The 25606-nt window shown below is 48.7% G+C and overlaps 1 protein-coding gene across 2 annotated transcripts in view; it reads left to right on the top strand.

Moving 5' to 3' along the window:
* The window catches only part of Scamp4 (secretory carrier membrane protein 4), a 29442-nt gene extending 10116 nt beyond the window's left edge, over window positions 1–19326 (top strand). For both annotated transcript variants that reach the window (XM_020183288.2, XM_020183290.2), the window contains exons 4-7: window positions 258–414; window positions 1977–2078; window positions 16077–16194; window positions 17767–19326. In XM_020183288.2, the coding sequence (XP_020038877.1) occupies window positions 258–414; window positions 1977–2078; window positions 16077–16194; window positions 17767–17946 (557 nt within the window). In that variant the 3' untranslated portion in view covers window positions 17947–19326. The remainder of the gene's footprint in view (window positions 1–257; window positions 415–1976; window positions 2079–16076; window positions 16195–17766) is intronic.
* The last annotated feature ends 6280 nt before the right edge of the window (window positions 19327–25606 follow it).

Below are 25606 nucleotides of genomic sequence, written 5' to 3' on the forward strand. Positions count from 1 at the left end.
TCTCCCTGAGGGATCAAGTGGCCCAGCAGGAGTTCTCTGTCTACCTTGGGTTCTTTCTGAGACCCGTGGTCCCTATGGTGAATGGGGCCCTTGTTCTGAGCCTGGCCTGTTGATGTGGCTCTCTCAGCTCATCCTTAAGAGGTCATGAGGCCAGGGAGGTGGGTGTTTGACCTAGGAGGTTACATGCCCACCAGGGGTTCCCAGTAGTCCTTGCCCTCCCACTCGAAGCTCAGCTCCCCCCAACCCCCCTTTCCCAGTTTACTGTGCCACCCTTGGGGTCAACCTCATCGCCTGCCTGGTCTGGTGGATTGCTGGTGGTTTGGGAGCCAACTTCGGCCTGGCCTTCGTCTGGCTGCTGCTCTTCACCCCTTGTGGCTATGTGTGCTGGTTCCGACCTGCCTACAAGGCCTTCCGGTGAGTAGGGGCTGAGTAAAAGGAGCCAGTTCCTGCCTCAGAGTTTGTCACACCTGCTCCTTGTGGGGCTTTCTGGACACCTCTGGTGCTGATGATCTGTTCAGAATTGGGGGTGACTGAGACACCCACCCATGTGAGTTCTGTCTCTAGTCCCCTCACATTAGAGGGAACCTGGTCCTGGCTGCCTGGGATGGGCCTGGTCTACAATGAGCTTTGGCTCAGTTATTAGCAACTCTCCCTTCTTCTCATTTGGGTGGCAGTTTATATTGGGGTTGGCAAGCCACAGCCCACAAGGCAAATCCAACTGCTGCCTGCACTGTGTGCTTTTCTCCCTGGTACTGGGGATGGAACCCCGAGCCTCATTATTGCTAGGCAAACACTCACCCAGTTAGCTATGTCCTTGCCCTCCCACTCCAAGCTCAGCTCCCCCATGCCCCTCTCCTGCCCCCTACCCCTGTTTACTGTACCACCCTTGGGGTCAACCTTGTCGCGTGCCTGAGGCTACTGAAACTCATGATCCTCTTGCCTCAGCCTCCTGAGTTCTGAGTTCTGAAATTATAGGTGGGCCCTGTCAGAACCCCATCCTTATCAGCAGTTACCCTATACCCTCTTCAGCTCCTGGCACACATAAGTCAACTTCCTATCACTGAATTCACCTGTTTCTGGATGTTTCCTATTAATGGAGTCTACACTGAGGTCTTATGTGCCTCGTTCTGGGCATGGTGTCCTCAGTGTCCCTCCATGTGTGTCACAGTTTCATTCTTTTTCATGACCGAGTGATGTTTCCATGCATGGAGAGACTATGCTGTGTGTATCCATTCATCCACAATGGACACTGGGCGGTTTCCACTCTTGCCCATTGTGAATCATGCTGCCGTGAACATCTGCCGGCTCATCTCCCATTACCAGGCATGTGTCATGGTCATCCCTAGATGGTCCTTGAGCCCCAGACTCTGAAAGTGAGTCAGGAAGGTCCTAAGGCTCTCATTGAAGACAAGACAAGACACATCAGTAGAGGCTACAGGGATGACTTGCACAGTTGAACAAGAGCATAGGTAGGGCAAGAAGGAGCAGGTCTACTGGTCTACTAGAATCTTCTCTGCCTCCCATACTGTTCCCCAGAGCCTGTTCTTCGCTCCGCTGAATGGGAGCTATGTAGGTGAGGTCCCTGCAGCTAGCACAGCCCATGGCTGAATGCAGCAGCATCTCCAGGGTGCGGGGGACTGCAAGGTCTTTTCACTGATGACCCCATGAGGCTGTGGTGTGCTTTCAAAGCTACAGTGTTTTGGCCCTCTGGTTAGAGCTCAGTCAGCCCAAGCACATGTGGGGTGAATTCAGAAGTGTCAGTGCCTCTCTCTCTGTCTAGAAAAGTAGGACACTTCGAATTAGAGGTGTGGCTCAAGTGGTAGGATGCTCACCTAGCAAGCATGAGGCCCTGACTTTAATCTCCAGTACCACCAAAAAAAGAAAAGTAGGACACCCCTTTTGCTTTCTTGGCCTTGCTTCTTCCTGTCTGGGAGTGTCCAGGGCCATGATCACAGCTGTTTTCTGTTTCCTTGTAGAGCTGACAGTTCCTTTAACTTCATGGTGTTTTTCTTCATCTTTGGAGCCCAGTTTGTCCTGACTGTCATCCAGGCGATCGGCTTCTCAGGATGGGGCGTATGGTAAGCTCTGTTGACCAATGCCATGTGGTACATATTGCCTATACACGTGTGCATGTGTCTGTCAGTATGACTGGGTGCTGTTACAAAGAGAACCCAAGCTTACAATGACTCAGAGGGAACAGAAGTTTGCATCCTGCACTTGTCAACAGTCTCCCTGACTGGCTGTGGTCTAGGTTAAGGCGGAGTGTCTGCTCCCAGTGGTGACTGTGGCTCCTGGTAGATTGCTCTACCTGCTCTGCAGGCATCTGGCCCATGTTCTGTTGGCTGGAACTGACCACAGAGGAGGAGGAGGGTCATGGTGAGGTGTGATCCAGCCATGTGCCATGAGAAAGGGTTGAGGAGAGTTGGCAGGCTTTGCACAAGAAGCAAGTCCTCCTGTTAAACCACCTTTCACCCTTGAGAGAGGTGCTCCATAGAGCATCACTATGCCTATGCCCAGCTTCTGTCCATTTGTTTCCGGCATATTGTGTGAGGTCTCAGTGGCTGCTGTTAAAAATGCCCATAGACTTAATGGATGACACCAAAACATAATCTCACAGTCTGGAGGTTAAAATTATAAACTGGTCCATAAGACTGGTCCCTTTCTGTGGCTTCAGGGAAGATCTATGTCCTGCCTGTTCCAATTTCTAAAGGCCCTGCACCCCTTGGGCACAAGGCCCCTTCCTCCCTTTCAGAGCAACATAACATCTCCTAGTCTCTCTCTGCCTCTGATTTCTTATGAGGACCTTGGGGTGACTCTGGGTCATGGATGATCCAAGAAGATCCACAGCTCAGGATCCTGCAGGGTCCCTTTTGCCCTAGCAGATGACTTGTCCTCAGGCTACAGTCACGAGGACAGATAGGCCTTTTGGGAACTAACCCAGCTAGCCACAGTTGTCTCTTCTTCTCTTCTCTTCTTTTTTCTTTTTTTTTCAGTACTGGGACTTGAACTCAGGTTTCACCTTGAGCCATTCCACCTGCCCTATTTTTGTAAAGGGTTTTTCAAGATAGGATCTTGCAAACTATTTGCCTGTGGGAGGAGGGAGGCTGGGCAAGTGCATGGCACGTTTGTGGGCTCTTGGCCACTTTTTTGTAAATCTCAATTTATTCTAAAATAGATTTGTTTTTGTTCTTTTTGGCACTACTGAGGTTTGAACTCAGGGCCTCATGCTTGCTAGATGACAGGTGCTCTACCACTTGAACCACTCCACCAGCACCTAAAAATAGTGTTTGTTTTAATTTTCTTTTTTAATTAGGGAGGCAGATTTGAGATGTTTGTTTGTTTATTTATTTATTTATGTTTTGTAGTACTGGGGTTAAACTCAGGGCCTACACCTTGAGCCACTCCACCAGCCCTTTTTTGTGAAGGTTTTTTTTGAAATAGGGTCCCATGAATTATTTGTCTGGGCTGGCTTCAAATCGTGATCCTCCTGATCTCTGCCTCCTGAGTGAATAAGATTACTGGCATGAACCACCAGCACCCGACTGAGATATTTATTTATTTATTTAATTTTTTTGCGCTGGGGTTTGAACTCAGGGCCTACCCCTTGAGCCACTCTACTAGCCCTTTTTTGTGATGGGCTTTTTTTGAGATAAGGTTTCATGAACTATTGCTTCAAATTGCAATCCTTCTGATCTCTGCTTCTTGAGAAGCTGAGATTATGGGTGTGAGCCACCAGTGCCCAGCTGAGATGTTTATTTTTTAAAAAAAAAAAAAAAGAAATGGCCAGGAGACATGGCTTTAAGTAGTAGGGTGCCTCCCTATCAAGTGCAAGGCCCTAAGTTCAAACCTCAATATTACCAAAAAAAAAAAAAGAAAAAAAAAACCACACAAAAAAAAAAACAGCCCTGGAAACCTGAGATGCTGTGCTGTGGAAGGCTCTGAGCAACATGATGGGGAGGCCAATGGACAGGAGCTGGGAGGATGTGCATCCTCTTCACAACTCTCTGGGACAGCCATAGCAGTTGGATAACATTGACTTACTGCAGGACAGAGAGGTACAGGACAGAGACCAGTGCTTGTATGTTCTAAATTTCCTGAGGATTTTTTTGTTCTGTTTTATGCTCCGGTGCTGGGAAATGGTGCAGGGCTTCAGGTATGCTGGATCTGTGCTCACCACTGTGCCACATTCCCAGACTTAAGTTTCTTCAGCTTTGACAGTGGTTCCAACTGTTTAGAAAACATTTTTTAGAATTGGCTGCCTCCCTCTCCAGAGGCAAGAATGGCAGGCAGCTGGATGTCATTCCATGCACAGGCCAGGGTAGCAGCAGCTCTTCTCAAATCCTGCTGTGCTGGCTTACTCATGTTTCTCTCCCCTTCTGATTTTTTTCCCAAATTCCTTTTTTTTTTTTTTCCTTGCAGTACTAGGGTTTGAATTTAGGGCCTCCCACTTGCTAGGCAGGCAATCTACCACTTGACCCACCCTGCCAGCTCCCCCCTTGATTTTTTAATGTCTCAGTTGTGTTCTGTGTGATAGCAGCATTGTCTGTGTTTACATCATTCCCAGCTGTTGGGCATTTAGTAATTCTCAGTTTTCCGTGATTGTAACAGCTGCTTCAAGATAAGTTCATAGAAGTTGCTGGGCGCTGGTGGCTTATGCCTGAAATCCTAGCTACTCAGGAAGCAGAGATCAGGAGGATCGTAGTTTGAAGCTAGCTGGGGCAAATAGTTCTCAAGATGTTATCTTGAAAAAAAATCCATCACAAAAAAAACGGCTCCAGGTGTAGGCCCTTAGTTCAACCCCCAGAACCACAAGTAAATAAATAAATAAAATAAGAAGTAGTGTAGTAGGGAGGAGGGGATAGCATGGCAGAAAACAGAAACTGAATCTGAAAATGGTCATGTAGCACTGAGAATGAAGTAACAAATGAAATTATGAGTAACTATATATGGGTTAGAGTTTGCTTTTTGCTTCTGTAACCTGCTTGCAAGAGTATATAAGGCAAGGCCCCTTTGTTCTTGGGTTCAGCTTTTGGATGTGAATCCGCTGAGTCACTGCCAGTACTCTAATAAACATTGCTTCCCAAAAAGCCTTGATGTCCCGTTTCCCTGCTTGAATATCCCACACCATTTCTGGGGGCTCAGTCTGGGATTCGGAGATGGTGTCTTTTACCTCCTTGTTGCTGGGACTCGGCATCCCCGGCTCGTCAGGAGAGCTGTTCCCACCAGGCACCAGTGGACTTGTTGATCTGATGGAGGGAGTCACTTCTCCAGGCGCACCGGGGAGCGAGTCTTGGTTGCACAAAGGAACCCGGAAAAGGCTTGAGAACCAATTGGGATCTCTGCCTGTCAGACTGGTAAGAACCCAGGTTCAAATGATAGGCCTGAGGCAGAAGACATGTCTCCTGATCACCTCCCAGAGACACCCAAGTAGCCCTCTCTAGGTGAAACCACCGTGTCTTTCAGGTTAAGGGAGCAGGGCGGAAGTGTGTGTGTGAGTGTTAGTCTGAGACATGGCCTGGCTGCGAAGTGAGTGAGGACCCTGTGTAGATGCAGTTCCTGTCTGGGCGACCACATCCAGGTCACCGATAAGGGGCGCATGTTGTTCTTCCCTGTGTGTCAGAAAAGGGAACACCTTACCTTTCCTCCAAAACCACTACTCCTCCATGTCTGTCTTGATGTCTGGTAACGGAAGGAAATGGGTGGAAATCAGAGTAAGAGCACCCCTTGGAGACTATGCTTAAAAACTTTACAAAGGGATTTAATGGAAACTATGGAGTCAAGTTAACTCCTAAAAAGTTTAGGACTCTTTGTGAATTAAATTGGCCTGCTTTTGGTGTAGAGTGGCCCCTGGAATGGTCGATAGACAAAATTGTAGTCAATGAAGTTTATAGGGTAATTGTAGGGAAAACTGGGCACCCAGATCAGTTTGCTGATCTGACAGGATGCAATTCTCAGCTGGCCTGCATGGCTAAGACCTTGTCTGGAAGAAACCTGTAGGATCATGGTAGCTAGTGTGACTGCAACTTCCAAGTGTAGGGAAAAATCAAAGGAACCTATACTGGCCTAGGAGCCCTAGAAAACGCCACCACCCTATGTGTCACTTTTGCACTCAGCACTCAGTTCCATACCCTCACCTTCGATGTCAGATGGGAAAGCTCAAGGAACAGTCACACCTGTAAAATCTGGCCTTGAAGGCTTCTGGGACCTCAACTCCCCTGACCTCCCCATGTCCTGTGGACCTCATGCCCTCTCCAAGTCTGCCAGTTCTCATCCCACATCCCCCAGTTAATTGGGGGCATCCAACCAGTCCCCATGAGGACCCCTCTGTTAGGTCCCTGGCATCCATGGGGCGAGTGAGGGGTTCAGGGGCTGCAAGTGAAACCTGGCCCCCTGACTTAGGACTGCTTGTAAAACTCCCCTGCTTGTTTCCTTGCTTGTAAAACCGCAGGAACTTCCTGCTTCTCAACTAGCTAGGCATGTCCACCTATTCTATCTGGTGATCACAGATAAGCAGGGACCAGTGGCCCAGCTGTTCTCTGGGAGAAACACCCTCCCTCCCTTGCGGTGCAGCCCCTCCTATAAGGCCCACTACTCATTCCAGCCAAGCTGTTGCATTTGGAACTTGAGAGTCAGCACAGCAGTCTGTGCTTCCAATAAATTCTTTTCTACACGTGGCATGGTCTTTGTTCAGCAGTTCCTTACACCCTCCCCTCCTCAGATTCCCACCACCCTGCAGATGCACCTGAGGGAGGTCCGAGGTCCAGTGTATTATGACCAGCATGATCAAATACGAGGAGGGTGGACATTCATCTACCAGCCCTTTACCATCATAGAGCTCCTAAACTGAAAACATCATACTCCCTCCATGGAAAAATCCCAAGCTCTGACTGATTTAATGTAGTCCATAATCCAAACCCGCAGACCCACCTGGACAGGCTGCTGACAGCTTCTTCTAACTCTAGTCAATACTGAAGAGCGACGCCATATAACGTCGGCAGCACTGAAGTGGTTGGAAGATCATGCCCTGAGGGTACCTTAAATGCCCAAGCCTGTGCTCAGGCTCAGTTCTCCAAGGAGGACCCTTAGTGGGACCTTAACAATGACTAAGACTACCAGCGGCTTGATCAATATCAGGAGGCACTGTTGGGAGGCATGAAGGAAGGAAGGCAAAAGGCCATGAACATGAACACAAGCCTTCTGCATGTACACCCCCTTTGACCCAGAAACTGCTGAAAACCAGAGGATGATTAATGCTGCTTTTGTTGGCCAGGACTAGGGTCTGTGCAAAAATTGCAGAAACTGGAGGGATTCGCTGGAATGAACACCGGACAGCTCTTGGAGGTGGCCACAAAGGTTTTTGTCAGTCAAGATCAGGAGGCAAAATGGGAGGCTAACAGGAAGATGAAAAAGAAAATGGACCTCCTTGCTGCAGCCCTCGTTGAATATTTGTCCTGGCCCTGCCGGGCTGGTCTGAGCAGAAGCAGGGGCAATCACTGTGGATGGCAACAAGTGCTCCTTGAACATCCCAGCCCTAGGAAAGAACCGGGGCGAGATCAATGTGCCTATTGTCACCAGGACAGACACTGAAAGAATGAATGTCCCCAATGGGCCAGGAACTCTAAGCAGGCCCCTCAGACCAGAGACAGAAGACAGTTGTTGAGGGGAAGTACCAGCCCACCTGCGGGGACGCCACCCACTGAGAGGAAAACATTGTCAGACAAGCAGCTCTTTAAGGCTATGAGGAAGAATAAGAAACCGGGCTCCATTTTACTGGGCCCTGGGAGCCTATGGTCTGAATGAGGATAGGAAGCCATCCTGTTGACCTCATGGTGGATACGGATGTAGAACACTCAGTTGTGACCCAACCAGTGGGCCCCCTTTCACAAAAACATACAATTAGTATCAGGGCTACAGGGAACCAGCCTGCCATCCCTTCTTAGTGTCTAGACAATGCAATCTTGGGAGCCATGAAGTAAGGTATGAATTTCTCTTTCTCTCCGATTGCCCAGTGGCCCTGATGGGCAGGGGCTTATGCATACTGAGGGCACAGATAACCTTTGATTCTGACTGCACATCAGCCTTAAAACTGAGAGAACCTGAGACAAAGACTGTAACTCTCATGTTTGCACAAGAAGAGGAATGGTAGCTTTATGCTCCTGAGGAAAGGCTTCCTGAGATTCCTGAGCTCCTCTCAAGATTCCAGGTGTATGTGCTGACGACAACCCCCCAGAGCTGGTCTGAAACATGTCCCCAGTAGTGGTGGAATTAAAGCTGGGAGCCACCCCCATCAGCCAAAAGCAATATGTCATTCCCCACAAGGCCCAAGTTGGAAATCAAAAACGTCTTGACAAAATCCTAAAGTATGGGATCCTTCATCCATGCCATTCATCCTGGAACACCCCCTTATTAACCATCCAAAAGCCAGGGACCAAGGATTTTAGGCTGGTTCAGAACCTCCGGGTGGTAAATTCAGCAACTGTCACTCTGCACCCCATGGTCCCAAATCCCTACACACTCAGGCCTTATCCTGGCGAAGGCAAAGTTTTTTACCTGCCTAGATCTTAAAGACATTTTTCTGCATCCACCTACCCCTACAGAGCCAGCCTATTTTTGTCTTCCAGTGGGAAAATCCCAGTACTGAGGAAAAGGGGCAGCTAACCTGGACTCGGCTGCCTCAAGATTTCAAAAATTCCCCCCCACTATCTTTGGAACTGCCTTGGCATCCGACCTTAAAGAATTCTCAGTCGCCCAGTCCAGCTGCACACTCCTCCAGTAGTGGATGACCTCCTGCTGGCTGGACCAACTCAGGAAGACTGTATGGAAGGGACTCCTCTCTCTTTTATGGGAGGCAGAGTACAAAGTTTCTCGGAAGAAGGCCCAGACTTGCCAAAACACCATCAAATATTTCGGCTTCCACCTGTCACAGGGGCAAGGCGGGCTTGGCTCTGACAGGAAACAAGCTGTCTGTTCCATTCTGGCCCCCAAGACCCACCAGCAAATCAGAGTTTTTGGGAGCCGCGGGTCTCTACCAAATCTGGATCCCTAACTCCTCCCTCTTAGCTAAGACCCTCTATGAAGCCACAGAGGAGGGAGAATGGGAACCCTTGGTATAGGAACCATACCAAGGTAGAGGAACAAGGGAAAGCCTTTAGAGAAATCAAGAGGACACTCACAAATGCCCATGCCCTAGGCCTGCCGGATGTGATGAAGCCCTTTTTCTTGTATGTCCATTAGCGAAAGGGGACAGCTGTTGGGGTCCTGACTTAGCTACTAAGCTCTTGGCATTGTCTGGTAGCTTACTTGTCAAAACAACTTGATGCCGTTTCCCAAGGCTGGCCACCTTGCTTGCGTGCCCTGGCAGCCACTGCTGTCCTAGTGGCAGAAGCAGACAGGCTCACCCTAGGACAAGAACTCACTGTCTGGGTTCCCCACTTTGTCCTGACTCTCCTGGAATATAAGGGAAATTATTGGCTGGCCAACTCTCAGATGATCAAATACCAGGGTATACTATGTGAAAACTCACACATCCAGCTGGAGGTTGTTGAGACTCTAAATCTAGCCACCCTATTGCCAGTTGATGCGGGCCCCCCGGAACATGATTGCTTAGAGGTTATAGATGAAGTTTTCTCAAGCCAGCCAGATCTAACCGATCAGTCTATCGGCCACCTAGACATTGAATATTTCACAAATGGGAGCAGCTTTGCCTATGACGGCATGGGCTTTGCTGGGTATGTGGTGATAACTCTGGACTCAGTTATTGAAGGGACTCATTAACTTAGGAGGAAAAAGTATTAAGTATGGGCAAGAGAGCCTCGAACTACTAGATGCTATATGGGCCCCTAAACAGGTGGCAGTTATACGCTGCTGAAGACACCAAAGGGGAGATGCAATAATTGCTTGAGGAAACTGGAGAGCCAACAGAGAGACCAAACAGGCAGCCCTCGGGTACTGGCCCCAACTAACCCTGACAGCTGCCTTGTTCCCATGTCCTTTAGCCAAATGGGACCCACGGTACACACCACAAAAACAGGCCTGGTTCAAGACTGAGAAGGAAAGCTTTCTACTGGATGGATGGTGGAAAGTTTGCTGATGGTTGCATCGCCATCCCTGAGTCACTGGCTCCCATGCTTGTTTAGCAGTTCCATGAAGGAACCCATTCAGGGCGAATGACCCTCGAGACCACCCTGGCCCAATATTTCTATGTCCCCAGGCTCTCCAGCATAAGTAAGGCAGTGTGTGAAAGATGTAGCTTGTGTGCAACAAATAATCGCTGGCAAGGGCCAAGGGCACCACCCCAGATGTAGAGCGTTCGCAGAACTCTTGAGCTTGATTGTGGACTAGACTGAAATGCCACGAGCTTGAGGATGCAAGTATCGGTGTTTTTCTGTACTTTCTCAGGATAGGTGGAAGCCTTCCCCATGTGGACTGAGAATCCTGGGAGGTGGCCAGATGCCTGCTGAAGGAGATCATCTCTCAGTTTGGGATACCCGCATCTGTCGGGTCAGATAATGGGCCAGTCTTTGTGGCTGAGGTAGTTTAGCAGGTATCTAAGGGCTTAGGAATCATCTGGAAGTTGCATATGGCCTACTGCCCCCAAAGTTCAGGAAAAGTAGAATAATTTTAGATGTAATTTCAATTTAATAATTTATTAAATTTAATATTTAATTTAATAATTGTAGATGTAATTTTAGGTATAGGACCCTAAAATTACATCTGGGAAAACTTTGTAAAGAAGCCCATCTACAGTGGGATCAGTTACTACCTATAGCATTACTGAGGATCAGGTCAAGTCCCATGAAGTAGACAGGGCTTTCACCCTTTGAAGTCCTTCATGGATGCCCACTCCCTGTAATCAAGGGTATATGAAGGGACCTCAAAGAAATAGGTGATCTCACCTTGAGACAACAGATGCAGGTTCTTGGGTTGACTCTCTCAAAAGTGAATGACTGGGTCTGGGAGAGACTTCCCTTTAGCCTGACAACCCTCACACACCCTTGCAAACCAGGGGGTGCCATCTGGGTGAAAGAATGGATTGTCCAACCATTAAAACCCCATTGGAGGGGCCATTTTTTAAAATCTTGTCTACCCCCACCACTGTTAAGGTAGCAGAAATTGCTCCCTGGATCCATCACAGCTGGCTGAAGCCATCCTTTCTCAAGTAGGAGTGTGTCCCTGTCCCAATCTCACTGTGCAAGATCACCCTGTGGAACACCCACGCCCTTCCTCAGCAGGACCCTTCAGAATCTTCAGCTACTTCCAGGCAGCCTTGCTGTAGTCACTCCGGAAGATCACTAATCTACGCACGGTGGAAGATTGAGGAATCGCCTCCCTCTCCTAAACGATGGGTCCTTTCTGTGTTTTCCTCTTGTTAAACTTAATTAGTTTTCTGCTCAGAGAGCCTCAAACCTCAAACTGTGAGTTATGTATACTTACTACCCGGGCAGGAAATGTCACCAGGACTTTGCTTTTTCACACCGACTACTCTTATGCAGGCACTGTCATTGGGTCATGCACCTACAACCATACCATCTATTCGGTGTGCTCCCATGGTAATCAGCATATCCGCTTCAACCCCACCTGCTGCCCTCAGGAGCAATGGTCGGAGGCCTGGAGATGTGATGGTGCTATGGGGGGCGGGGAATTTAGGGATGGCATTAACTGTCCACAGGTGTTCAACCCTAATAAGCCAGTGTTGGTGTTTTTTGACATATGTTTGGCCATAGGCCAAGATAGTGGGGGGATGTGGAGACCCAACCTGGGAGAGAGCCTCCATGTCAAATGATAAGTATATGTGCCAGGGTGGCTGGTCCTGTCCTGTGATGATGCGGGCTGGCATTATTGCCCTTACTGGAGCTGTGTTTCATGGGCTACCTGGCAGATGGCAGAACACTCAGCCCTCCTTTGCAAGGGCATGACTACCCCTGATTGTACCCTTGGCACCTTAAACCTGTAAATTTTACAATACTTAAGCCCTTAGATTGGGGACAGGGACATACAGTTGGTATAATGATAAATGGAAAGGGGTCTGATCCCGGTATGTTGCTACACTCCAAGCTCATCACAATCACCCATGAGAGTTCTTCACACCAAGTCTTTCATCCTTTCTATGAGGAGATGCAGAATGAGTTTCCTGTTTCTGTTAGGACCAAAAACCTGTTCCTCTCACTAGCCAAGTCCATAGCCCAGACACTAAATGTCACCTCTTGTTATGTTTGTGGAGGAACTAGTCTGGGAGGCCACTGGCCATGGGAAGCTAAGGAGCTGGACCCACAGGAGCCCTTTAATGAGACTGCCTTCCCCAATCACAGGAAAAGCATTTGGCTCCTGAAAAATGTCTATCATTGGGAATTACTGTATCTCCCGCACAAAAGGCCAGTTCTCCACACTGGTAGGGGATTTAACTTGTTTAGGGTAGAAGTATTACCATGACACCACCCAAGAAACCCAATGGTGGGGAACTCCAAACCACATGGAACCACATCCTGACCCGTTGGCTAACTTCTGTGTTCTCCAAGAAGCTTGGAATAGTTTCACCGCAAACATAGATTGACAGGTGCCCAGGGGACTATATTTGATCTATGGGAAGCAAGCTTATATGGTGCTACCCAGAAGGTGGTTCAGGTCCTGTGTACTGGGCACAATCTGGCCATCGTTTTTCTTGCTCCCCCTCACACAAGGGGAAAAATTTGGAGTTTCCATATATGAGAAAAGAGCATGCAGAAAGAGATGGGGTAACTTACAAATTGGAAACTAGAAAGATGATGAGTGGCCTCCCAAGGGAATCATTCAGTATTATGATCCTGCCACTTGGGCATAAGATGGATCTTGGTTGGGGCTTTTGCACCCTGTTTTATGTGCTACACCTCATTATTTGGCTCCAGGTGGTAGTTGAAATTATAACTAGTGGAACTACCAGAGCCCTTGATATAACTGGCCAAGCAGCACACAAAAGTACGTAATGGAATGTACCAAAACCGCCCAGCCTTAGACTATCTACTTGCCTCTGAAGGAGGTGTATGTGGAAAATTCAGTCTAAGTAACTGCTGTTTACAAATTGGTGATGAAGAAAAGGTCATAGAAGAAATCACAGACAGAATGGGGAAGATTGTCCATGTCCCCTAACAGACTTGGAGAGGGTGGAATCCTGATGATCTGTTTTGGAGGTTGGTTCCCTGCCTTGGGCAGGTTCAAGACCCTGAGAGGGGCGGTGGGTCTTGTCTTGGGAACATGTTTAATACTACACTGCCTCGCTCCCTTGGTATTGTGGTCTATCAGGACCATTATGGAGGCCACTATAGAAAGGAAAACAGCCGCCCATGTAGTGATGCTGTGGAAATACAAACCTCTAAATCAGGATGATGCTCTTTGAATCTAGATGGATCTGAGCATCTAAGGAGGGAATTATGTAGTAGGGAGGAGGGGACAGTATGGCAGGAAACAGAAACTTAAATTGAACCTGAAAACACTCATGTAGTACCGAGGATGGAGTAGCCAACAAAATTACAAATAACCATATATGAGTTAGACTTTGTTTCTTGTTTCTGAAACCTGCTTGCAAGGGTATATAAGCAAGGCCCCTTTGTGGCTCAGCCTTTGGATGTGAATCCGCTAAGTCGCTGCCAGCATGCTAATAAACATTGCTTCCCAAAAAGCCTTGGTGTCCCGTTTTCCTGCATGAATATCCTGCAACAGTAGAGTCTACAGGGGAAGAGGAATGAGAGTTCACTTCTATCATAGCTAGTGCTGCTCCACCCTCCACCATGGTGACTGACTAGCAAGGCAGTGCTTATGTCAGTGAGCTTTTGTGCACTCAAAGCTCAGTCTTTGTGACTGCAGGAGTTCACTGTGAAGGCCCAATGAAGCACTGAAGAGAATAGGCCACAAGTGTGGCCAAGAGATTAGAGTAGGCAGGACAGCTGGAGCCCACCTCTAAAGTTTATGTATGGCAAACTGGCAAGAGCCTAGAGGTGCCTTGACATCAAGAGGCAGGCAGGCCTGGAGAAAAGAGGTCAGATGCCTACACGCAATCTGTGGGACTACATGAGGTCAAATGGCCTCAGCTTCACCACACCCCCAACTGCTGTGTTGGCGTGCTCCAACACAGAGAGTCACTGGCCACTGTGTCCATATGAGGGGGTGCCCTAGAAGGACTGAGCTTCCCTCCCCTTAGCCCCGTGAGAGCTCATATGGAGATAGGCCCTGACAAAAGGGGGATGGGCAAAGCTGATGAGTGCCACCCACAAAGAAGCTGTGATGGGCTCTGTCAAAGACAGGACCAGCTTGCAGTGCAGGCCCCCGCAGCTCTTCCTGAGGTTGGCAGTGCAGGCCTGTGGATGGCTGTTTACATGCTGGCCTCAGTGGTCAGAGCAGCATGGGTGAGTGTGATAGCTACTTCAGTCATGTTTCCACAGGCAGGGGAGAGCAATTTGTAAGTAGGGGAAGCATGGGGTGCATTTTGTAACGGAGTTTGTGTCAGATCTGCATTAAAAAATTACCATTTCAGTGCTTTCTCATGCATACTTTCCTTCTGGCCTGTATACTGGGCAAACTAAAATGGCTTTCTTCACTTCCTGTTTTGGTAGCTTATGGCAGAGTGGTGTTGTCTGAGTAAAACTAGTTTAAGTATGTTAAATGTGCATGTTTGCCAGGTGAGGTGGTGCACACATGTAGTCCCAGCACTCAGGATGCTGAGGCAGGAGGATGGTGAGTTCTAGGGATACAGCAAGTTTTTTTTTTTTTTTTTGAGGTACTGGTGCTTAAACTCAGGAACTACAACTTGAGCCACTCCACCAACCTTTTTTGTGATAGGTTTTTTTGTGATAAGATCATACAAAGTGGTGTTTGCCTGACCTGGTTTCAAACCAAGGTCCTCCTGAGTAGCTAGGATTATAGGCGTGAGTCATCAGTGCCCAGCTAGTTTTTTTTTTTTTTAGATGTGGTACTGAGTATTGAACCCATGGCCTTGTATATGCTATACAAGTGTTCTACCACTTGAACCATGCCCCCAGTTCTTGATTTAGTTTGTTTTGAGATAGGGTCTCACACATTATCCTGAGCCAAGCTGGGATGGTGAGCCTCCCACCTCTGCCTCCTGAGTCCCTGGGATTACAAGTGTGTGCCACCACACCTGATCCAAAATGTGGATCACCACACATATCACAGTGAGAACAGTGGAGAGATAACTTCTTTGGAGAACTCCAAGGTGCTATGTCCGTAATTCTGATTTCTCATGTTTATTCATTCTAGTTTATATTTTCATTTAAAGATTTCATTTAAATCTTTTAGGTTAAGATTAATCTTTTTAATAGTTAATTTTGAGAATTAAGACCCAATATGAACACTGTTGGACTTGGTGAAGCCTTAATGTAAAGCTGTCTTGTACTATTATTTCCTTTGGCGTGTATTTTGCTAGGTGAAACTTGTTAAACTATTTTTGTTCTTAAAAACTTTTTCATTATGAAAAAACAAAAACAAACAAACAAACAAAAACTGCTCTAGCATGGCAGTAGGAAGTGGACAACCTGTTCTGACTTACACGTTCATTGATGGTTCCAGCATCATTTTCTGTGGTTTTAGGTCATCTGGTAGTCCTTGAATGACTGCCCATTCTTCAAAGAGTTACCGTTTTCTTGTTGATTTGTCAGAGTTCTTTGCATAGGAAGGACAGCTGTTCCTTATCTGGTGGGTGTGCTAGAGTGTTTCGAGATATTTAAACAGGGAAACGGGACACTAACACTTTTCGAGAAGCAATATTTATTAGCATGCTGACAGCAGCTCAGTGGATTCACATCCAAAGGCTGAGCCCCAAGAACAAAGGGGCCTCACCTTATATACCTTTGCAAGCAGGTTACAAAAGCAAGAAGCAAGGTTTAACCCATACATGGTTGTATGTAGCTTTATTGGCTATTTTGTCCCCAGTGTTGTGTGACCTTTTTTGTGTTAAGATTTTTTAAGTTTATCTCCCTTTTATGTCACTCCTTCCTCCCTGTTACATTATCAGAACACAGACTTGTTTGCTTCTTTTCTGGCCCTCCTTCCTGCTACATGAGTCCACTCTTTCTCTCTTGCTCCTGCAGTGGCTGGCTGGCAGCAGTCAGGTACTTCCAGACCAGTGTTGGGGCTGCTGTGGTCATGCTGATTCCAGCTATCATGTTCTCCTTATCAGCCGCCATGATGGCAATTGCGATCATGAAGGTAAGGCCTAGGGTCCTGTGATACCCAGCCCTCACTGTTCTCTTCTCACCATCCCAGGTATGTGAAGTCTAGAAGACCAGACAGGGCTTCCAGAATCCTTTCCCTGAGGGTCACTCAGAATGTGCTTTGTCCTTAACAGAAAGCTGTGAGATATGTGGAATACTGCCACCAGGAGCGCATACAGACCACATGCCCAGGGTTTTTAGGGGAACATGTGGCCCTTTTGTCTGGCACGTGCCAACATCCCAAACTCTGAAGGAGAGTGGGACTGAGTAAACAGCATTGTTTAGTGGTTTAGGCCAAGGAGCCCCTCCTGCCAGGGAGGGTGTCCCCCTCCCAGGCCAGGTCCCCAGATGCCCGGAGGGCCAGGGCCAGCGTGGCAGCCACCTTCTCAGGATGTGGCCTTATGCCTGTGGGGGCTTTGTGCTGCACCCTCCCACTCAAAGACAGAAGCTGATCCTTAGGCTGTTCCATAGAAAGAGAGGGCACATCCCACTGGAAGGTAACAAGTGTGCAACTGGGCTGATACCTAAGAATGTTAAGTTAAAACAACAAAAATTCTGTTTTTTTGCAGTGCTGGGGACAAACCCAGGGCTTGATACATGCTAGGCAAGCACTCTACCACTGAGCCACACCTCAGCCTCAAAAGTTGTTTTTTTCATTATTGAAATTACTGTTTCTAGAAATGTAAAGCACAGGGTTCCCAGAGGCATGGCCAGGGGATAGCCTGACATAGCCTCTGGTCAGTGAGGAGCCCAATGTCTCCAGTAGATTGTCACAGCTTTGCCCAGAGACAAGTGGAACCCACAGCCTGATGCTTCCGAGTTAGGCAGCCAGTGTGTCATAGGAGCATATCACTTACTTCCTGTGCTGGGCCTTTTTCAGGGTACCACTCTCCCCAAAGTGCCTAGAGCCACCCTGTGAGACTTGTAGTGCAAGGTGAGGGTCATGGCCCAGGCTCTTGCTCTACAGAGCCCTGGCATGTGGCTACCTACCACCTTACGACAGAGCCTGAATGTGGTGGTGGCTTGGTGGTGACAGAGGAAAAGTATTGGGATGGTTCTCAACAGGAATGTGCCCTAATACCTGCCTAAGGAACGAGCCCACGCCCCAAAAGCGAAACCTGTACCAAAGCCTGGGACTTGACAGACACAAAAGGCTTCCAAGTCCCACTCTGGCTTCTCTGCCTTAAAAATATATTAGCAAAAATTAATGGTACAAAGGAGTTTCACTGTGGTATTTGTAGCAAGTATATAATATACTTTGATCAGACTCACCCCATCTACCTTACTCTTCTTAACCACTCTCCCTCTTTCCCCTCCTGCATCTTCTAAAAAATTCCTACTGGAGCATTTGTGATTAGCTAGTGTCACTGCCAGCTGCAAGCCACTGGTTTCTTCTCTCTGGACCATTGCAGCGTGGAGCGAGACCACTGCTCTGTTGTCACTGTGAGGCCATGTGGACACTTACAAGGAGGAATAGGGAAGCCTTCCTCTGCTATGGTGAGTCCCTGCCACATGCACAAAACTGCTGATCTTTCTGTCTTCTGTCCACTGTCCTCCCACCCTGCAGGTACACAGGATCTACCATGGGGCTGGTGGAAGCTTCCAGAAGGCACAGACAGAGTGGAGCACAGGTGTGTGGCGAAACCCACCATCAAGGGAGGCTCAGTATAACAACTTCTCAGGGAACAGCTTGCCTGAGTACCCCACTGTTCCCAACTACCCAGCCAGTGGCAGCCAGTGGCCTTAGAGGAAGCAGGTGGCACTGCCACCCATCTACCCTCCTTCCCCACATCCACTAACTGCTGCCGCCCTTGGACCCATGAGCCTGAATACTCGCCCTGCCACAGTCTGTGGACCTGTGTTCATCTCACTCCTGCGTTGAGCCCCCTCACAAGCACTGCCAAACAGACGTTGGCCTATTGTCCAGCATAAGGACTCTCTTGCTCCTAAAAGTATGCGCCCACTTGACACCCATTGTTCATCAGCCATGGCCCTTGTCTCCAGGTCATGTAGGGCCAACCCGCAGAAACCCAGGGAGAAGGCTGCAATAGGTTGGCCACCCCATTCCTCTATTCATGCAGTGGTCCTGGGCCCAGGCTCCATGTCTCACCATCTACCCACTTCGCAGGCACCCTTGGCCTGCCAGGAAAAGGTCTCAAGGGCCAGGTTTCAGGTCCCATGTGGCAGCCTCAGGACTTAAGGCTGAGCCATGTCCTCCATGTTGTCCTTCTGAGTTCTAGCACAGCTGCAGCCGGCACCCACCTGTGTGGATGAGGCCCCTACTCACCAGGGACCTGTGCTTCTCCCTGTCTGTCTGTCTATCCAGCCTTCCTCCCCACACTCTTCCCCTTGAACAGGGACCCTAGAAGTCCATTGTCCCATGTGGTTAGGGCAGATGGCCTTCCCCTCCTTGAATCAGGGGCCTTGGGCAAGACTTCTGTCTGCATTCCCTGGGGGAAGGAAAGCTGTGCCTCAGTCACCAGCCTGGAAGGTGGCCAGAACTAGAAGCCAGGACCAAGGACCTCTCCAGGTGTGCATCTGTAGGCAGCAGGGCCTGGCTTTGAGGAGGCACCCTGCCCAGGACAGCTCTGTGCCTTAGGAATCTAGCAACTGACACTACTTTCTTCTCCCCATCCTTCTGACTCCTGGACAATCTTGTCCTCATCAGAAGAGCTGATATATATGTTGCAGGAGTGTTCACAGCACCTTTGATTATATTGGGCCAAATCCTCTTTCTTGGTGACCCTTCTGCACTGTTGGCCAAACCTTTATGACACCTAGGCCACTTCCCTCAGCTTCTAGTTGCACCCCCTGACCCAGCCAGGGCCAAGGCCTGGCCTCCTGCGAAAACACCCAGGCACTAGGCCTATGTTCTCCACCCCAGTATACCCCGAGGCGCTGTGGTCGAAACTAGACTGCAAGTGCTGGCATCAGATGGTATCTAGTGAGCTTCTGCCACAGAGTTGTTGCCCTGCATCTGAGACCTGACTTCACTGCAGTAAGCTAGTTGTAGGGGAAGAGCCTTTGGGCACCAGCAGCACCCATCCATCTCCTGCATATGCATCTTCACATGGGGTGGGTTTTGTTATGTGAGAATATTCGGGAAATAAATCCTCTTTCTGCATCAGTCCAAGCAGGGAATTGCATTTGTGGTGCATGAGCATGAGTGTGTGTGTTGTATGTCTTTCCCCATCCCCAGGTCTGTCCCATCCATCAAAGGATTCCAGAGCACATGGCCAGGATGTACCTAGCTAGCCTGTGTCTGCTCATCAAAGTGGCCTTGCCATGCCCCCTTTCATGTCCCTCAGACAACTTCCCTGATGGGCGTTCCACCAAGGATTCCGCCTGAAGGATCCAGAGACTGGATCTTCAAATGCTTAGGGTCCAGATATGTACCTGACAGCCTTTCCCACACTTCATCCATCCATGAAGTTTCCCTTCATGCTTGCTTTTTAAATTGGCTTATTTTCTCCATGTTCCACTGGCGCAAAGAATCTTGTGGACAATAGAGAAAAAGTGACTGTTACAGAGCTGGAATAACGCCAGTGGCTCACACCAGTAATCCTAGCTACTCAGGAGGCAGAGATCAGGTGGATTGCAGTTTGATTCCAGCCTGGGAAAATAGTTCAAGAGACCCTATCTCAAAAAACCCATTACAAAAAAGGGCTGGTGGATTGGCTTGAGGTGTCAGTCTTGAGTTCAAGCCCCAGTACTACAAAAAAAAAACCACAAAAAACAGAGCTGGAACAAGAAGATGGCCAGGAGGAGGGATGCCTGGAGTTGTGAGGATTGTTCCTATTAGTTACCAGAAGGACCAAAAGAGCAGGCAGGTCTTGCTCCACTGTTGCTCTTTGGGAATGAGTTCAGACCATGGAGAAACAGCCCCAAAGCAGATGATATGGGCTGCATCGTGTCCCTCAATCACATGCTGAAATCAGTCAGGGTGACCTTACTTGGAAATGGGGTCTCTGTAGATGAAATTAGTTTAGCTAAAGTCACTAGGGTGGGGCCTGGGACATCCAGTGTGACCAGTGTCCATACAAAAGGTAAGGTTTGGACACAGACATGTGCACAAGAAGGAGGCCCTGTGAAGATGGAGGCAGAGATGGGGTGATGCTTCTGTAGGCCAAGGACACCAAGGATCACTGGTCACCTGCAGGTGGTGGGGACAGGCCTAGGTAGGAGTCTCCCTAGTGGCCTTGGAAGGACCAGCCCTGCCTACACCTTGGCCTCAAACTTCTGACCTTCAGAACCAAAATAAATGTTTTTGAGCCACTCAGCCTGGACACCTTGTCAGCAGCCCAAGCTCACTGGTGGACGCTTGCATGTGGGTGCATGCGCATGTTTGCATTTGCACATTCAGGAATGACAAATCTTGTAGGGATGCAGATGGAGCTCCCACAGCTCTGCTGTGATATGCCTCCCTCTCCCAAACAGTGGCCTTCCTACCCCCATATTCCCTTCCACCATCTCTGCTACCACCCCATACTCAGCAGTCAGGGGCACTCTTAGCTTCCATCAGATCCTGGGCTGAATGCCCTAGGGCTCTCTAGTGCTTCAGCATAGACTCCAAACTGTGGCTGTGCTCCCACTCTGCTCCATATACACCCATTTCCCCATGGGCCCTTGTCCCCAACACCTGTTCCTCCAAAGCCCCACCTGAAACCCTTATCACAAGCCTCCCATCAGTCCCTAAATTGAAGTCACATTCTGTAATCATTTCTTAATGCTCCATGTCTCTCCTCAGAGGCTCGAACCTGTTTGCCCATTCTGCTTCTGCTAAAGAGCTTGGGGATGGATGAATGGTAGAAGTCATTATTGCTCCATGCTTCGTAGATGTGGAAACCAAGACAGGGCAGTGCCCCCTGCCCAAGATCATGTGGAGTGGCACAGCTGGTCTGCTAGCCCTTAGAGTTGGAGATCTGATCCTCAGCTGTCCCACTCCAAGGGAGATGCCAATTCTCTCCCTTCCTCCCTAACTCCAAGACCCCCAAAATCCCCCTTGGACCTGGCGACACCTGAGCAGCACCATTCTGCTTTCCTCTTGCCTCCACATTGAAGGCTGAGTTATGCTGCTGCCCCACACATGAGGCCATCCACTCTCTACTAACAACCATCCCCCCATTTGTTTTGTTCATACAAAGACCTCTGCAGGACACCTCACTCCAATGTGGATTTATGCCTGAGTCTGATTTCCTGCTGCCAGTGGTCATCCAGAGGAGAGCATGGGGTCTCCTCCCACTGGACACATCCATTAGGGTCCCAGGAGTGGTTCAGGGAATGAACAAAGGGAAAGCAAACTTCAATGATGGAGGACAAGGGCCCAGTGGGCAGCTGGGGCATCCCCAGGACTTTCCTATGGCCACTGGTCCTGGTGGAAACGCTTGGGGAACAAGAGTAACTATCCTGTCTTGCTGTTTCCTCCAGATCCACTGGGGTTAGTGTACACAGAACCCTGGGCTTCCAGCAGGCCCTATGGGGACTTGTACCTGAAGAGAGAGGGTGGGCCTGGGTCCCTCCCTGTGGAAGGCAACTGTCTTTCTCCAGTGGCCCCATCATCTGGGTCTCCTGCATTCTGCCCCTTTAGGCTGAGGGAGGTTGAGCTCCTACTCTTGCTGACCTTGGTGTTTCCACTCTCATGTTGATGTCCCTTCTCCCATCCTTGCCTTTGTAAATCTCTCTCCATGTAAGGGATCTGAGCGAACTGATGTCCACTGGTGAGAGCATTGTAGGCGGTCACATGCATGCAAGAGGAAGCACATTTAGTGGTTTGTGGATGCACTTCCTTCACAATCTTAGGAGGGCATGTGAGAGGCTTTAGGTGTGCAGAGAGTGAACTTGGCTTTCAAGCTCTTTCCACATTGCTTTCCCCAAATGGGTTCTGGACCCAGGAGTGCTGGGGCCCACAGCTTCATGCAGCAATTGCAGCCTTCCCCATGGCATGAGAGGAAACTGAGGCATAGCAGGTGACAGTCCCCAGCCAAGAAGTTGGGAATCAGGATCAAGGGTCTGGCAGCTGGATGCCATACCTCTATCCCACCATTGGTCACCCTCCCGTGACTGGTCCCCCAGAGGGTGTGTAAGACCTCCTGCCAGGAAAGACAGTGAAATTTTTCACTGGCTCAAACCCACGTGTCCATAAATGTTGGGCAAATTGGAGTGCAGGGAACACTGCATCCTGACCAGCTTTGCTCTCCTTCCTGAAGCATCTCTGTGGCTCTTCCATGCTGATGGACCTTGGTGCTGTCTGCTGTATGCCAGAGGATATCCCCATGTCCAGGTTGCTGTGTCCCTGTGGGAGGTTACCTGGAGATAATCAATCCAGCACCTGTCTTGGTTATCAGCTTCTTGCTGTCACTATAGACAAAACTTCAAGGACAATTCTTAGAAGGATATTTTGAGAAACACTCTCAAGGTCATCCATAAACTCAGGGTGACAGGTCAGGCGTTAGGTGGATGTGGCTTGTGGACAGACCTGGAAAGGCCCCCATGACTCATTTCCTGATGGTTGTCCCCTTCTGGATGCCTCCCCCCAGGAGCACACACAGCCTCTGACCTGCATCCAGCTGTTAATGGCAAAAGGTATTTCTAGAAGATTTCAGTCCTTGTGCTCTGCTGTGGAGGAATCCAAGCAGAACATGTGGGTGTGATTGGGGTTTATTAAAAGTTAGGGAAGGTAAATACAGGTGGAAGCTGGGAAGCAGAGAGTGTGCTTCTTTTCTCCACATGCTTTTAAAACTTACATTAATCTATGGGAAGGGAGGAACCAGGTGAATTCCCATCCAATAATGAGTGGGGAGGAGCATGGGTGGTTCCTGAGCCAGGTGAAGGATGTCCCTGAGCCTGAGCTTGATCAATCTGAACTTTCCTTATTTTTGTCTGCCTCAGAGCCACTGGAATGTGGCAGAGGTGATGGACACTCCAACAGACAACTGGTGTCTGCTATTCTGCTATATCTCCTGCTGACTTTGAGACACCAGATGCCTTGAGTTCTTCAGCCACAAGAAATGAATCCTGCTGGCAGCTCTGAGAACCAGAAATTTGCTGGTGTTATATTAGTCCTTTTTATTTATTCTTCTTTTTGTGGTGCAGGGGATGGAACCCAGGTCTTGCTAGGCAAGCACTTACCACTGAGCCACATGCCAGTCCTGGTAATATCCTTCTTGTCAGAGTCCCAAGGTGGCACAGGACACAGGGAGTGTGCATGTGTATTCATGTCTTTTTTTTTTGTGTGTGGTACTGGGGCTTGAACTCATGGCCTCATGCTTGCTAGACTTGCTAGGCAGGCACTCTACCACTTGAGCCATTAAGCCAGTTGTTTTTTATTGGGTATTTCAAGTTAGGGTCTTGTGAACTATTTGCCTCAGGCTGGCTTCAAACCTTGATCCTCCTGATCTCTCCCCTCCTGAGTAGCTAGGGTTACAGGTGTGATCCACCAGTACCCAGCTCATGTGTTTCTTCTGGTCTCTTGCCTTCTTGTTTTGTCCCCCTGGTCTTTGTTATGGAACCTCGAGTCCTCACACCTAGTAAGCACTCAGCACTGAGCAGCAAAATTTTGTCTTTTCATGGGAGGAGCAGCAGAGTCTATGACCATCACATCCAGCTTTTTTTCTTTTTCTCCTTGGCACTGGGGATTAAATTCAGGGTCTTGTGCTTGTTGCTAGGCAGGTGCTTTACCATTGGAGCTACACTCCAGATCTTTTGCTTTTTTGTTTTTCAGATAGGGTTTTATGCTTTTTGTTCAGGCTGGCCTTGGACCTTGATCCTTCTACCTCCATCTCCTGAGTAGCTGGCCTACTTTTTATTTATTTGCAGCACTAGAGTTTAAGTCATAGCTTTATAGTTGCTAGGCAGGCATGCTACCATTTGAGTCACACTTCTAGCCCTTTTTCCTCTGGTTCTTTCTTTCTTTTTTTTTTTTTTTTGGTGATACTGGGGTTTGAACTCATGGCCTCGTTCTACAGCTTGAATCACTCTGCCCTTTTTTTATGTTGGGTATTTTCAAGATAGTCTTCCAAATGTTTTGCCGGTGCTGGCCTAGAATGGTGATCCTTCTGAACTCAGCTTCCCGTGTAGCTATGATTAGAGGTGTGAGCCATAGTTGCCCAGCTTGGTCTGCTTTGTGTGTGTGTGTGTATGGCATGGGGGTTTGGATTCAGGGCCTCAGCTTACTAGGCAGGTGCTCTTACTGTTTGAGCCACTTCACCAGTCCTTTTTGTGATAGGTTTTTCGAGATAGGATCTTGTGAACTATTTGCCCAGGGCTGACTTCAAACCGCAATCCTCCTGATCTCTCCCTCCTGAGTAGCTAGAATTACAGGCATGAAGCTTGGTCTGGTTTTTGAGGTAGAGTCTCACTGACTTTTTGCCACGGCTGGCCTTGAACTTTGATCCTTCTATCTCCACATACCCAGCTTTTAAAAGACTGCCTTTTCCTTCATATTTTAGTGCTGGTAACATGCAGTGATCTTGCCTGAGTCTGTAATGTCACTCTCTATGGAGCTGGGCTGAGGTCTGGGAGCCCTGGGTAGGAGACAATTGGAGGAGCCAAGAGCTCCATGGTCAGTTTCCCCATGTTCTGAGCACTGTGTCCCTGTGTGCTGCCCTCCACAACTGGCCTCAATGAGGAGATGTGAGATATAGTTCAATCACCTCCTGCAATTCCCTATTGGCATTGTGCAACACTACAGGTCACTGAACAAATGACCAGCAGGAGGCCCACTGGAGGTGAAATATAACAAAGGGAAGTTAAATTCTGGTGTGTGGCTGCTTCCACAGGGAGTACCCAGCCTTCCAGAAAAAGCCCAGAATCTTGAGCAAGCCACATTCTCAAGGTCACTTGATGCCATTTAGAGCATTCCCAAATTTACCCCATGCACACATGAACACACACCACACAAAGGCACACTCATACAAAGCACAACACTCACAAACACATGGATGGTCCACACCACTGTGCTGTACACACACACACAAAACACTATAATGAAATAACACAGTCTGGTTATGAAGCAAAGAGAGGTTTATGTTTGCTTATGGTTCTAGAGGCTCAAGGCCATGATCAGGCAGTCCTGTGTATTTGAGTCTCTGGCGAGGTCAGGACATTATGCTGAAAGCATAGAAAGGAGAGAGAGAGAGAGAGAGAGAGAGAGAGAGAGAGAGAGAGAGAGAGAGAGGAGAGTGTGTATGTGTTTGTGTTGGGCTTGGGGGTGTCCCCAGTGACCTAACTGCCTCCCATTAGACCTCACCTCCCAAAGGGACCACCTCCCCATAACTCCACCCTGGGGACTAAGCCTTAAACACATGAAATTTTGGAGTTGATTCAACATACAAATTAAGCACACATTTAACAGTCACAAACAATACACTAAAGGACACTGGAGGATAAGTATACATCTTTGAGGACAC

This window comes from Castor canadensis, chromosome 14, assembly GCF_047511655.1.
Source record: "Castor canadensis chromosome 14, mCasCan1.hap1v2, whole genome shotgun sequence".
Classification (NCBI taxonomy): domain Eukaryota; kingdom Metazoa; phylum Chordata; class Mammalia; order Rodentia; family Castoridae; genus Castor; species Castor canadensis.